The sequence below is a fragment of the Centropristis striata genome, chromosome 14 (genome assembly GCF_030273125.1).
Source record: "Centropristis striata isolate RG_2023a ecotype Rhode Island chromosome 14, C.striata_1.0, whole genome shotgun sequence".
Lineage (NCBI taxonomy): Eukaryota > Metazoa > Chordata > Actinopteri > Perciformes > Serranidae > Centropristis > Centropristis striata.
The window spans coordinates 4,111,052-4,126,492 of NC_081530.1; the positions used below are offsets into that span (position 1 = coordinate 4,111,052).

At 36.5% G+C, this 15,441-nt stretch overlaps 1 protein-coding gene across 1 annotated transcript in view; it reads left to right on the top strand.

Annotated features, from left to right (window-relative positions):
• Positions 1-7,658, top strand: part of nsun2 (NOP2/Sun RNA methyltransferase 2) — a 30,352-nt gene extending 22,694 nt beyond the window's left edge. Inside the window, exons 16-19 of the mRNA XM_059349660.1 lie at positions 2,063-2,143; positions 4,109-4,247; positions 6,790-6,829; positions 6,929-7,658. Coding sequence (XP_059205643.1) covers positions 2,063-2,143; positions 4,109-4,247; positions 6,790-6,829; positions 6,929-7,238 — 570 coding nt within the window. The 3' untranslated portion in view covers positions 7,239-7,658. The remainder of the gene's footprint in view (positions 1-2,062; positions 2,144-4,108; positions 4,248-6,789; positions 6,830-6,928) is intronic.
• The last annotated feature ends 7,783 nt before the right edge of the window (positions 7,659-15,441 follow it).

A 15,441-nucleotide genomic window follows, 5' to 3' on the forward strand; every position in this document is an offset into this window, starting at 1 on the left:
GTGTGTCCACGTTCAGATAGTAGTGAGAACGGGTCTGTGACTGTTGTCCACATTAGGGACGGTAAGGGAAAACAAATTGTATCCAACTAAAAGAAGAAATCAAAGTAAGTGTACACTATATACAATATTTTCACTGCTTTTACTTGCTGACAGAAGCCTTATAGCCGTTATATTCATCCATCCACCAGACTCCACTGACAAAAAACAGTAATTTTACCTTGCTGGTCTACCGCTGCCTCAGTTGGTGTGTTTGTGCTATTGTGTGACTTTGTTTCAACATTTTTATTGATTTTTAACAGTGAATTAACAAACAGACACACAAACAATAATAATAATTACAAAATAAAAAAAAAAAATATATATATATATATATATATATATATATATATATATATATATATACACAGAACAGGCCAAAAGTTTGGACACACCTTCTCATTCAATGTGTTTTTCTTTATTTTCATGACTATTTACATTGTAGATTCTCACTGAAGGCATCAAAACTATGAATGAACACATATGGAATTATGTACTTAACAAAAAAAGTGTGAAATAACTGAAAACATGTCTTTTATTTTAGATTCCTCAAAGTAACCACCCTTTGTTTACTAGAATATAAGACATGTTTTCAGTTATTTCACACTTTTTTGTTAAGTACATAATTCCACATGTGTTCATCAATAGTTTTGATGAATCTACAATGTCAATAGTCATGAAAATAAAGGAAACGCATTGAATGAGAAGGTGTGTCCAAACTTTTGGCCTGTACTGTATATATATATATATATATATATATATATATATATATATATATATATATATAAATAAATAATATATATAAATAAATAAATAAATAAAAAAACTCGGGTATCTTACGTATGCACATATATATACGTACATATATGTAAACAAAAAAATAAAATAAAATAAACAAATAAAATTAAAAGAAGTGTACACAACAAAATAATGGTTGCATTATACAAACAAAGATGAAAACCAGCCCACCCTCCTCCCACACCTTCCCAGACCCTCTATTGTGTGACTTAAGGGTTAGTTCGGATTCACAGCAGTCAAACAATATCACAGCACAAACACACCGACTGAAGCAGCGGTAGACCAGCAACTCCTGTGTTCTGCCAGGTCAAATTACTGTTTTTGTCAGTGGAGTCTGGTGGCTTTGAAGGTAACATAGATGGAAAAAGGCTGTCTTATAGCAAGTCAGAGCTGTGAAAATATTCTAAATGGTGTACAATTAAACTGATAATACATTTATTTATGTGGCTAAAATACATGCTGCCCCTGTCCACAGCAGTACATAATAATAAATAATAATAATAATGCATTTTATTTGTAATGCACTTTACATTACAGGAAATCTCAAAGTGCTACAGGTTAAAAGCATAACATTGTAATTATAAAAAGGGTAAAAAAGGAAAAAAAAACAGCTAAAAACAGAAAACATACATACATAATCTAAAAACCATCTAGATGGGAGGAACCAAAGGTTTTGTAGCCTCTATGTTAGTACTCCTGCCATCTACTGTAGTAATACACTGACTGTGGATAAATACCTCATACAAACCCACTTCAATAAATATGAATTAGCTCTTTAAGAGAATTTAATCTAGTCTTCCCGTCTAATTATTCTCATATTTAATCATAACACAGTGTTAATTGTACATTCAACATACATATTCATTTCCGAAGTGTTAAATTTTACTCTTAAAAAATCACTGGCAGGTTCCTCCCACTCGTGCCGTGACACCAGAGATCCACTGCACCGTGTTTACCCACACTTTTCTAATATCTCTTTCAGTGGATGCCTGGAGCAAGGCAGCTTGTTGAACATAAGTAATTACAAAACGCCTGACAAGTAATACTACAAGACCACACATAACTTAATTAGTCATTTTTTATTTTGATTTAAATTAGCACCCACGGTTCTGTTTTCAGGAGAGATATTAATTAGTGCCGTTAAAGTCAGAAGAATTTGGCCTCATTGTGTTGTTGTTGTTGTCCAGAGTAAATATGTCAGCTGGATATTTGTTGTTTTGTGTCTCAGGTCATTAATACGGGGGTGAAGGTGTGGTCTCGCAACAGTGATGGAGAGGAGTTTGGCTGTGCCTTCAGACTGGCTCAGGAGGTAACACACACACACACACACACACACACACACACACACACACACACACACACACAATCCACCTCATTAAGGGAAAGGGAAACCGCATGAATCCATGTCTGTTTGGTAAAACACAGATTTTTTTTTATTATTAACAAGCAGCTCACATAATGGATAAAAACTAAAAATATTTGAGGCAGACTACGGGGTAAAGGGTTGTTGGGTGCTGCTTAAATCAGAGAAATAAATATAATCAAAAGAGGAAAAAAAAAAATAGCACTACAAATAACCTTTCTTAACCCTTTGATGCACAACATGGGTAAAAAAGGACCCGCATTTATTTCCCCTGTTATTTAATGATGGCTGTGTGTTTCTGTGCTATCTGTTTTGATATCAACTTATTTTATGATTGAATATTCTAAGTATTCTTTAAATATCTTGTTTTTGATTAAAACATCATTATTTTCATTTTGCTTCTAATAATTTATGAAGAAAAAAAGCTTTTGTATTATTACATAGCTAACTACTTGGCTAAGTAGCTTGCTAAGCTAACTACTTAGCCAATAAGTTAGCTAAGTAGTTAGCTTAGCAAGCTACTTAGCTAAATACTTAGCCAAGAAGTTAGCTTAACAAGCTACTTAGCTAAAAAATGGATATGGCTCATTTTTCACCCATTTTGTGTATTAGAAGAGTAGTGACAGAAAAAGGGATTCTATTCAAAATAAATAAAGGAAAACATAAAAATTAGGAATACTAAATGATGAATTATTGCAAAGATATAGAACATAAAAACTCTTTTGGGTCACTTTAGACCCATGTTGTGCATCAAAGGGTTAAAAGAAATCAAAGTGGAAATAAAACTACTCGATCTGGCTTTACTTAATGAAAACCAAATATACTGTCAAAACAGTGCCCCTGCACTGAAACAAAGGAAATAAATGGCCATGTGTTATCGGTTATTGAAATAAAAACTGGCCCAATCCCCAGGTAGCTTACATGTACCTCAGTACTAGAGTGTTACTATTGTAGTGTTACTATTTAAATGAATTCCTTTTTTTTTTGCTAAACAAGTCCTCTTTTGATTCTGTATTTTGTTTATTTAACAGCTGTTCATATGAACTTTCATTTAATGCTTGCAAATTTCCAAACTATCAATATACATTTAAATTTTTCACAGTTGCTGCTATAGTATTTCACTGTGATGATCAAGGCTTCGAGATCTGGGAAGTTTTCGTTTCAGTATCTTGAAAGTGCTTGAACTTTACTCTTAAATATATATATTTATGTAAGCTGTCAGTGGAGTGAAGCTAATTTCTTATCGATCACCTTGTTCTTTGTTAAGCAGCATCTTATTAATCAAAGGCTTTTATTGTGAAAACATGATATTCCCCTTTAGAAACTTGACACCTTACCTGCACATATTCACACAATTCCCCAAAGTCCTCTTTTTTTGTGTAAATTCACCTCATGATGTAAAATGAATCTGTGATTTTATACCAAATCTCACTGTAAAAGCAGCTTCTTCATATTTTTCAAACATGCAGCAAGTTATTCTTACTATAATTACTGTGTTCACCTCAAAGGCACTAAAAAATAAATAAAAATAGGATTCATAATAATAATAATTTATAGAGCACTTTTCATACAATAAAAAAATAATATAATATAAAGTAAAAATGCAACACATTAAACAATGGGCAAATAGACAGAAACATTGGGCAATGAATGGACAGTATAATACATTAGAATTAAATAAGTTAATGTTAGTAAAAAAATACGAGACAAGGATTAGTGAACTATAATAAGAATCATTCTATTTAAATACCAAGTAGAGTTTTGGTTGTTGTTAAAAAGGTCCAATGAACACAAGTGAGTAACAAGTGAGGTTCACACTCCAAATAAACCTGCACCGTCCAAGTGTCAAGAATCTGGATTTATTATGTTGGTGTGCAGATTGTCAACCACATCTCCTCTCTGTCCTGTTAGGGTATCTACACTCTTCAGCCGTACATTCGCTCCAGGATAATCAGAGTGAGTGTGGAGGACATCAAAGTGCTGCTGACCCAGGAGAACCCCTTCCTCAGCAAACTGGAGGAAGACGCTCACGCTCAGGCCAAGAAACTGGGTAAGCACGGCGAAAGATTTCCATTCCAAATATAATTATATATATATATATATATATATATATATATATATATACACATACACACTACCGGTCAAAAGTTTTAGAACACCCCAATTTTTCCAGTTTTTTATTGAAATTCAAGCAGTTCAAGTCAAATGAACAGCTTGAAAGGGTACAAAGGTAAGTGGTGAACTGCCAGAGGTAAATAAAAAAAGGTAAGCTTAACCAAAACTGAAAGATAACGTACATTTCAGAATTATACAAGTAAGCCTTTTTCAGGGAACAAGAAGTGGATTAACAACTTAACTCTATGGAGTCTTGGGCTATTTTGTCCATTTTTGAATTCTTTTCATGTCTTTGGAAGTCATTTTGTGTCTTTTTTGGGTCATTTTGTGTCTTTTTTTTTAGTCCTTTAGTCCAACATAAAATGTGATTTTGAATCTTTTTTTTTTACTTTCAAAACACTATCATGCTCAATAAAGAATTGTAAATGTTGCAAATGTGCATTAATTTCAGAGTACACTGAGACATTAAACTGCATCGTTTTCAATTAAATTCTGGAAAAGTTGGTGTGTTCTAAAACTTTTGACCAGTAGTGTGTGTGTATATATATATATATATATATATATATCCTTTATTTAACCAGGTAAAAAAATCTCATTGAGATTTAAAAAATCTCTTTTACAAGACAGACCTGGCCAAGAAGGCAGCATAAAAGTGACAGGGTTACAACATTTAAAACACAATTAACATAAACAATTAAATACAAATCCAGCCATCACAACATCAATGAAAGAGCCTCAAGTAGAGACTTATAAGGAGCAGTCACACTGATTAAGGGAAATTATTTCTTTATCCTTTAGAATAGATTTAAATTCACCAATTGTGATCAACTCAGACAATTTCAGATCCTTTTGCAGATTGTTCCATGATGAAGGGGCGTAACTAAAAGCTTTCTTACCTAACTCCAATACATTCCAACTTCAATCACCACTTTAATTAACGTTAGCACAGATTTTTTCTACCACTGGTTTCTGTCTGATACTGAAACAAAAGATTGGGGAAGCAGCAGAAGCAGCCTAGAGGTTGGAGTAGTGGATCAGTGACTGGAAGCTTTCTGGCTTGGGTTGGCATAAAATGAAAGGGAAAGTGAATGAGTAATGCTCTGTCTTCCTCAGCAACTGCTGCTGAGCTGCCCTTGAGCAAGGCACTGACCCTAAAACACACTCACAAGAGGAGCTAAGAAAGGATATTGACCGATATTGGATTTTTGCGATCAATACCGTTTAAAGAGGGGGATAAATTTACTGATGACAAATATGATGGCCGATATAGTGAATGTTATAGCTGGAATGTAAATAGAATAAAATAAATAAGTAAATAAACATTTTTTGTGGATTGTGCACCGATTTTACACCGACATGACATTTCAAAGATACTCGGAAGGCTGCTTTCTGAAATGGATAACTTTATTGAAGAATATTTAACATTATCCCTAAAATAATTAATAAACAATAGCCGTGTATTTTCGTGTTAGTCAACTGCTCATTCAAAATAAAGAATAAATAACATGTAAAATAAATGGCTGAATAAACATCAGCACAGTATGTTCAGTCTTAGTAAATTGCTGATCATTTAAATCAGGGGTCTCAAACTCAAATTACCTGTGGGCCGCTGGAGGCAGTATCAAAATGACCAAAAAAAGACACAAAATTACAAAAAAAAAAGACAAAATGACCAAAAAAATACACAGAATTACTAAAAAAAGACACAAAATGACCAAAAAAAGACACAGAATTACCAAAAAAAGACACAAAAGTATTTAAAAAAGCCACAAAATGACCAAAAAAGCCACAAAATGACCACAAAAAATACACAAAATTACTATAAAAAAGACACAAAATGACCAAAAAAGACACAAAATGACAGAAAAAAACTAAATTACTTAAAAAAGAAACAAAATGACCAAAAGAAGACACATAATTACCAAAAAAGACACAAAAGTATAAAAAAGACACAAAATGACAAAAAAAAGATACAAAATGACAAAAAAGACACAATTATTTAAAAAAAGACACAAAATTACAAAGAAAAGTAACTAAAGGGACCTTCCACAGTAAAGTCCCATTCATATAAAACTCACATTAAACTTTCATATCAACGTGGGGGCCACAAAATAGCGTCACAAGGGCCGCAAGTTTGAGACCCATGATTTAAATAAAGAATAAATAAAAATAAAAAAAGGCTAAATACACAACAGCACAGTATGATCAGTATCTGTGAATTGCTGACCATTTAAATAAAGAATAAATAAAAAATGGCTAAATACACATCAGCACAGTATGTTCACTATCAGTCAATTACTGACCATTTCAATAAACGATTGATATCAATAAGCCTGTGATAGGACATATTCGACCTGTCAGGCTTGGGAGCTGAGCAATTCTAGCACTAGGAATCTGTGTATTGGATCTAATATTAAAGTGTTTTTTTGTTATAATCTGTTGTTGCGTTAGTAATGAATCTATTATTCTCTCCACAGTAATGGGCAGCATTGTGTTGAAGTACGTTCCTAACCCAAAGTAAGTCATTTTTTTTATATTTATATCATTACTTTTTGAAGTGATGTCCTAGTTTTTGGTCATTTCTGACACCTATTATGACTCTCCCTTTTTTATCAGTAACCCAGCGGAGCCTCAGTGTCCCATCCAGCTGTGTGGCTGGAGGGGAAAGACGTCCATCCGAGCCTTCGTCCCCCGCAACGAGAGGTTTCATTACCTCCGAATGTTGGGCGTGGAGGTCTTCAGAGACAAACAGGGCACCGGGCAGAAAGGGAGGGATGGAGAAAAAGGAGGAAAGGAACAGGTAGAGAATGAGGCGGGAAAGGACGCAGAGGAGGAAGGAGCAGTGGAGAATAACGCGATGGAGCTGGACTTGGAGAACGGTGAAGAAAACCGATCAGCAGAAACAAAGAAGCAATCAGGGGACTAGCAGCTGAACGTAGAGGGGACGGCAAAGACAAAGGAGGACTGACTGAAGACATATTGGAGCTCTAAGAGCTGTTGACCAGGTTAAAGACCACATGCTGTGGTAGGAGATGATGTACTTCTGTGGGTTTCTCTGTCCACCACACTGCCGCTGCAGAAGGATTCCCTCCCACAGATGGACTCCCTCGGGATTTAAAATGTTTGGATCCCCTGCAAGAGTCAGCTTTTTAGTTAAATGGCTTGTTTTATTTTATTGATCTGTTTTTTTTTATATTTTAACAGACTTATTCCACTGACCAGGTGGCTTCGATTTTTCTTTCCGTTGCTCATGTGTAGAGAGGTTTATATTAACTGCCATTTCATTTTCTACACCTGTAATTAAGCAGAAATATAAAGTTGATTAAAGCGTTGAAGGTTAACTGTGTCACCACCTGTTCACATTATTTCACTTTATGTTCATTCTTTGCCGACTGAAGTAGGCATGCATTAGGGGGGGTTGATTACTTCAGACATAATAAAATGGCTATTATGAACTGAGTTAAGTATGAACCCCCGAAATAGTGGAACATAAAGCAGGTAGAGTAGCACCGTGGGGAGTCTGAAGGATGGGCCAAGGGTGCTTTTATTGGACAACTTTAAAGTTTCACCATTAAAAAAAACTGACATTTATATTAAAGTTGAGACTGGGGAAATATGTCAATCTTTTAGCATATTGTAGTGAGAAATCGAAAACTAGACATCTGCACCTCTTGGCTCTGCTTTTAAGCTTTAGAAGTCAAGCCTCGATGTGAGACTGAGACAGCCAATCACAAGTCATTTCAGAGAGGGCGAGCGTTCCTATTGGCTGGAGAAAGTTGCTGTATTAGCTTTGGCTACAAATGCCTACACTGCAGAGAAACTAAAAATAACTCATTTTAATAACCAATATTATATTAATAACCAACTTATTATAAAATAAAAGTTTAAAAGACAATAAATACAATAACCAAAGTGAATATCAGTGAAGTGTAACAGAAGGGAAGAGAGAATGATGCTAAAAATTTAGCCTGCTGCTAACAGCTGCGGCTAGAAAATGAAAATAACAATAGTAGTGAAATAATAATAAAAGAGAAAATATATATATATATATATATATATAAATAAAGATTGCCAGGGGTCACAAGCGAAGAAAAATTAAATTGAATCAAAAATACTGAAGTGGGAGGATAATCTCACAGTTTTTATAGCTTTCTTGTTTTTAGCATTAGAAATTGATTTGAAGTAAATCTCCAGTTCTTTCATAAAAACACAAAATAAAGGTTTCACTTTGGCAAATTTACATTTATGGATGTAATACTTTGCAAGGATTATAATTAGATTAATTAAATAATATTATTTTTCAACTGAAATGTTACTCATTTTAAAGCCAAAAAGCACATCTTGCAAGAGGAGCTTGAAGTCACTGGTAATATTATCTAAAATAAATCTGCAAATATCTTGCCACAGTTTACGGGTATATTTACATTTCCAGAACAGGTGGCGGTAATTAGCTGTGAATTTGCTTTTGAGACGCTCTGGTGACGAGAAGTAGAGGGTACGGGTGCCGTCTTGGCTCAAAAAGCAATTGTCTGCTGAAAAATAATGACAGACTGGGTTCACTCACTGCACATGACAACTATTTACATGTTAGTAATTATATATATCTATATAAACATTCTTAAACAATAAAACATACACAGAAACGTGATTTAAATATGTATAATTGGCTTGACGGTTGCAGTTTGTTAAATTACGTTAAAAGAAAATGTGATGGTACATTGGCTAGTTTGCTAGTTAGCCAATTAGCTAACTACTGACCTACTATAGACTGTATATAAATAACCTACTTACACAGGTCAATGTTTTCATTGTTTGTGTGTAAATCAAGATATGTCCCTGTTGTATCTTTGTGAATTCAGTGAAGGAGTATTTGTTTCTAGTGCTTTAAATCAGGCTAATTTGGTTACTTTTAAGTAATTTATTTAGATAGTTCATTTCAACCAGTTTACAAGCGAGACATCTCTTTGTGAAAACCGCACTTTCTGAAGGATTGTATTTTAAAAATCCACAACCTTGGGGATGTAACTACATTTCGAGAGCTGGAGAATGAGCCACGAGGACTGAGGATTGGTCATGGTGAGTGAACTTAAATGAAATAAACAGTGTTATATATGTAGGTTTCTGAATTGTTATGCTAGTTTGTTAGATATGCAAATTCCATCCAGAAGCCAAAGACTTATTTTTCAGAGTATGAAATTAACAATTTTCTGCCTAAAAAAAGTCTGTGACGGATGTATAATGTGACTTGGCCAGAAAAAACAAAAAAAAACAAGATTTTTTGTGCTTTAATCCCTGGCTAATGTATCAATTTATAGCTATGTAAAATGAATTAAAGTAATATGAGATGGTAAAACAAAGTACAACCAAATTAAATTAATACGTTGACATAATACTACATCCTGCAATGTATTAAATTAATGAAACAAACATATTACATAACTGTCTATAGGAGGAAGTGGGCGGGCGATTGAACCCGGTCATTTAGAGTAATTATATAGAATTTGTCAGTCTTGTTCCTCATGTAGGTCATAAAGAGACCTCGGGATTTAATTGATACCTGTTTTATAACCAGTTATAAACTCATTGCAGTTGCTTTAAGTACAGGTACTTAGTTTGAGCCATTGTAAATGTGCACATCAGTATCGCAGCATTGACTTGCATGCTGATGTAAGTTTTATGTTAGAGAGGCACGTATTTAAAGACAGAGGTCTCATAAGCCCATACATTTCTTTAAGTCAGCTATTCTCAACCTTGGGGTCGGGACCCCAACTGGGGTCGCAAGATGATTTCTGGGGGTCGCCAAATCATTTTGGAAGTCAGCTCTGTCTCCACTGTGTTAAAGTGTTCATGTGTTAATGTGTTTTTGGTCACTTAATGTCTTTATTTGGTCATTTTGTGTCTTTTTTTTGGTCATTTTGTGTCTTTTTAGGCCATTTTCTGTCTTTTTTGATCATTTTGTAGTCAATTTGTGTCTTTTTTGGTCATTTTGTTTCCCTTTTTTGGTCATTTTCTGTCTTTTCTGGTCATTTTCTGTCTTTTTTGGTCATTTTGTTTCATGTTTTTGGTCATTTTCTGTCTTTTCTGGTCATTTTGTTTCAATTTTTTGGTCATTTTCTGTCTTTTCTGGTCATTTTCTGTCTTTTTTGGTCATTTTGTTTCCTTTTTTTGGTCATCTTGTTTCTTTTTTGGGTGATCCGAACTGTGCATGTGAGATTGTGTTCAGTGAGCGGGGGTCGCGGACAACATGCATGTTAAATTGGGGGTCGCGACTCAAAAAGGTTGAGAACTACTGCTTTAAGTGATGATCAGAATCTGAAAAACACAAATTTAAACTTCCCATTACAACAACATGTTTGCAGCATCTTGTCAGTGTTTGCCACGGCAGCTTCACTGCACTGGATGGATGGATGGATGGATAGACGGACGGGTGGAAGGACGGACGTCTCTCCTCCTGTTTATCACCCAGTCCAGCTGCCATGACAACAGCCGTCATGACAACCAGCCCCCTCACCTCTCTCTGGTGACGGGAGGGAACAGAGGACAGAGAGACCACAGAGAGCATCCTGCACTCCTCCGCTCTCCTCTTCATTTTCTTCTCCTAACTCGTTCCTCACTTTTTTCTTTTATCCTTCTGTTGTCCCCTTGTTCCCTTCTCTTTTTGTTGTTGTTTTTAAAAGAAATTTGATCTGTGACCTCCAAAGTGCATGGCAGTGGGTAGTATTAGCATGCAGGAGAGCGGCTGTCATGTCAATTCCCTCGGCTGTGGATATGCCAGTGACAGCGTTGTTTGCAGAGGCAGAAGGGGACAAGTCTGGGGACAAGAGGAGTCAGTGTTTGGGTTACATGCTAGGATCGAGTGGAAGAGTTAACCCAGTTGTGACCTGTTTTGTCAGCTTCTGTTGTTTTCCAACTGTTTCCAATGAAAGCAAAGGGACACTTTGACCAAATTAGGCTGATTTCCAACCCTCATCACTGCTAATATGATGGAAACAGATGGAATTGAACAACATGGCTCAGAAACGGGTTGGAAAGGATGAACAAGATCAGTGAGATAGGGAGAAAAACATTTTTTGTAGGTATTTTAGAGTGAAGGTTGTTCCATAGCAGAGCGGGGAGCTGCTTGTGGAGTCAGTCAAGGATGAACGAGGACAGAAAAATGCTCAATTTTTTCAAGCTGAGTAGGCTAGAGGACGGCACATGAAAATGTAAGGAGTTGAAAATGATAAAAGCCTTGGGAGGATGAAGAGAGATGAGTGAATGGAGGGTAACAGGGAGGGTTGGGTGAATAAATTGAATTGGACAGATAGAGAAAGGTTTGGAGATAAGGCAAAAGTTGTTACTGAGTCATAGGCCTGTCTGTGTGCGTGGGAGTGTGTGTTTGAGTTAAGCCTGCGCATGAATATGTGTGTATACTTCAGTTAAGCCTGTCTTTGTGTGTTTAAAGTGTGTGTGCTGGTTTGTCAGTATGAGTGATGTCTTCTGCCTTTTAGCCTCTAAGTTTACTGCCAACCTACTAACACTAGTAATGACATCAACCGTGCACAGGGACACATACATTATCTTTGTCTTCTTTCTCCTTCAGCCTCTCTCACACTCTCCTCTCTCCTCTCTTTCTGTCTTTTACTTTCTATTTGGATTTCCACCCAGTCCTTGTCTCTTACTCTATTCATACAACTCACTTCCTTTTTCCATTTTGATTATCTTTCTCCCTGGAAGAGCTTTCTGAAAGCACTCATGGCCTCCCAAAGCTCAGATTCTAAAATGTTCTCAAACTGTCATCTCGATTTAAGTCTCGGCTTTTAGTTCTCCCGCAATACACCATTTTTATTGGAGCACTATTGTTCTTCTATCCTCCATGTTTGTATGATATATTGAGGTATTTTCCAAGGCGTCAAAGACCTAGTATCAGATTATGAAGTGTAAATGAAACAATGAAATGAAATGTATTAACTGGGAATTGCAGCACTACATAATATTTTTATAGTACAGTGTATCAAAGGACTATGTGTAATGTGAGAGGTTTAAGCAATAAAACAAAGCAATATCGCATTATGTGCAAATTTAACTTCTGGATCATTTGTGCAGTCCATGTTTATTCGTACCAAGCAGCCAATTTACCAAGGGACAATAGCCTCAGCAATGTGTGACTCCACTGGTTGCAGAAAAAGAAGTCATGCATTGAAGTCTATGAGAAAAGATAATGCCGTGTATGCTTTGTGATTGGCATGTTGCTACCATGATCCACTGTGCGGTTTCATTGGACTACTTAGGTTAGTGCTAGTTTGATTAATCAACAACTTGCATTTGTCATTCACCTTAACTGTGATATCAATTGGGATTGTAATTCTGGCTTACGAATAACTAAAAAAAATTAAAAAATTAACAGCATTCTCCTTAGAGTGTCTTTAAAGGTGACCTTAATGTTACAATTAACCTTCATTACCTGAAAACAAACTGAAATAGTCAATGTTCTACGACAAAAGCCAAAAGCCAAAACCCAAAAAAAGTTATTAAGACAGATAGATATTTAAATGTATACAGTTTGACGGCATTACCTATTTTTATTTTAAATTGGACCATAATTTACAAAACGATCATACTGTATGAAGCAGACCTTAATCAAGTGAGAAATAGGGTCATTTTCTCATAGGCTTCTATATAAATCTCACTTCTTTTTGCAGCCAATGGAGTCGCCCCCTGCTGGCCATTAGAAATAATGCAGATGTAAGGCACTTTTGCTTACTCAACTCACTGTACATTGCCTGTCCAGCACAAAGTGGCAAAGTTAGCAAGTTAGCTGGTGAAGAATATCAAACATTTAGCAGTTAAAGACCCAGATATGTTTCTCCTCAGTTGGTGCAGACCAAAACACAGCTAAAAGCTATATGCTAATGTTGCTATGTGTTAGCTTGGTGTGTAGGCTCACTAAGCAAATGCTAGCATGCTAAATAATGCTAACATGGTTGTTGTGTTGTGTGTACGGTTTAAATACTATAATGGTTGGCATTTTATTCATTCATTTGAAATTTATTACATCATCCTTTGCTTGCCACCTTGCACTATTTCAGGAATTGAATAATTTAAAACATTCCGCCTCCTCTGCTCAACTTTAGATGATCTTACAACATGAATTTTAGGAATAAATATGTGATGTCATGAGGGCTTTCATCGAGACAAGAAGCGTCCCCACAGTGCCAGAGTACTGTGAATATTGTCCCTTCTTCACCTCTTTCTTTTTCCTTTCCTTCCTCCTCCTCCTCATCCCCCGCTTCGGTTTGATGCGCTTGCATGCTTCATGCACTCTAGCGCTCAGCCTCGTGGACATGCATATATGTTTGGGATTATATAATCAAGCTGTTACGCAACGCTAAAAGATGAGGGAGGCAAATTCACACACACACACACACACACACACACACACACACACACACACACACTTAGAATGAGAGAGAGAGAGTGACAGAGGGGAGGGGTAGTGTGGTGTATGTGTGTGGTGGGGGGGAATCTTGTGTTTCATGTTTGGATTAAACCAAAGCCCACTCAGCCCTAGACACACACACACACACACACACAAACACACACACACACACACACACACACTGCTCGCCCTTTTAAAATCCGCTGGTAAATCTCTGGTTATGGATGTTGGCTCTGTCTGATAGTGTTATTGTGCAAAGCCCCTGTGTGTTTGTATCCATGTGTGCACGTGCACACTCAAAATATAACAATTTTTAAGGCAGCTGCCTTCCCACTCCACACATGCACAGAAACAGAGCTCGCCCTATGCGATTTTTATTCTATCTCTGAAACACACTCTGTTCTAGCTTATGATGTTGCAGCTTTCACAGGCTTTAATCCTTTCTTTCCTCTTTTCTCTCTAATGTGCAAGTATACGTGTGTGTGTGTGTGTGTGTGTGTGTGTGTATGTGTGTGTGTGTGTCTGCGTACACAGTTCTTATGGCACCATTAGGACTGAATGCTTCCCAGGGCTGCATCTATGGGTTTAAACCTGAACTTACCTCTAATGTGTTATGAAATCATCTCCCACAGGTGTGCAAACACCCACTCCTGCATTAGGTCGAATTAAAGCCAAGAGGTGCACTTGAGTCCTCTTCACACACAATCAACAGCTGAACAGCGCCCACATCGTGATGAAGCGCTCTGCTTACACATCACCACATCCTCACAGTAAGGTCAAACATCAAACTAATATCAGGCCAGAATCGGCATTTTATTAATCAAATTTGGTCAAATCTGAGGTATGAATATCGTATCGCCTTTTTTAAACAATTCAGTAATAGGGGTTCATGTATGTAGGGAAGTGTTTTGGAGTCTAAGGGGGCTTTCACACCTGAGCTGTTTGGCCTGCTTGAAACATTTTATCGGTAAGTCCGTTTAGTTCTTGTGAATGCTCAACCGAACTCTGGTCCGCCAAAAAAATGGGGTCTTAGTTCGCCTCACAAAACACAAAGCATTCTGGGTTGAATTTGGGTGGAAATTTGAATCAACACCAAGCAACATAATAGCAGGCTTGAAAAATGTCTCATGGACAGACGTGGTCTAATGATGAAGTAAAGACACTTATTGAAATATGGTCCCACCATCACAGAACACACTGACAAAAACAACAAAGTCTACAAATTATTTTGCAACAGAATGGTGGCAAAAAATTCAATTGCACAGCGGATCGATCAAAAGTGAATAAACTACGCCAACAATACATTCAAGTCTGTGACTTGCTTCAAAAAAGTTGCAGCTGTTTACCTCACATTTTCTGTGTTGCAACTTCACCACTGAATCACCAGACTTTACATGTGAAAGCGACCTAAATCACAAAATTCCTTCGTATCGGTGAAACCAAAGATCACTGCACAGTCCTGGCTCAGTGCTTACAAACTATACTTACTTGCTGCCTGTCAGGTTGACTGATCTCTAAAATGGTCCAAAGATTTGTCCTCCTCAGCAGCACAGAGAGAAAGATGGGATAGTGTGTCAGGATGACAGTTTGGGGTTAGTTTTACCTGCCTGTTCCCCCCAGTGTGCTGTCTTTAACTACTGTCCTTCTCTTTTCTATCCGTCTCTGTCTCTGCGTCACTGTGACCTCAGCCCTCATCCTGTCTCCGCTGACA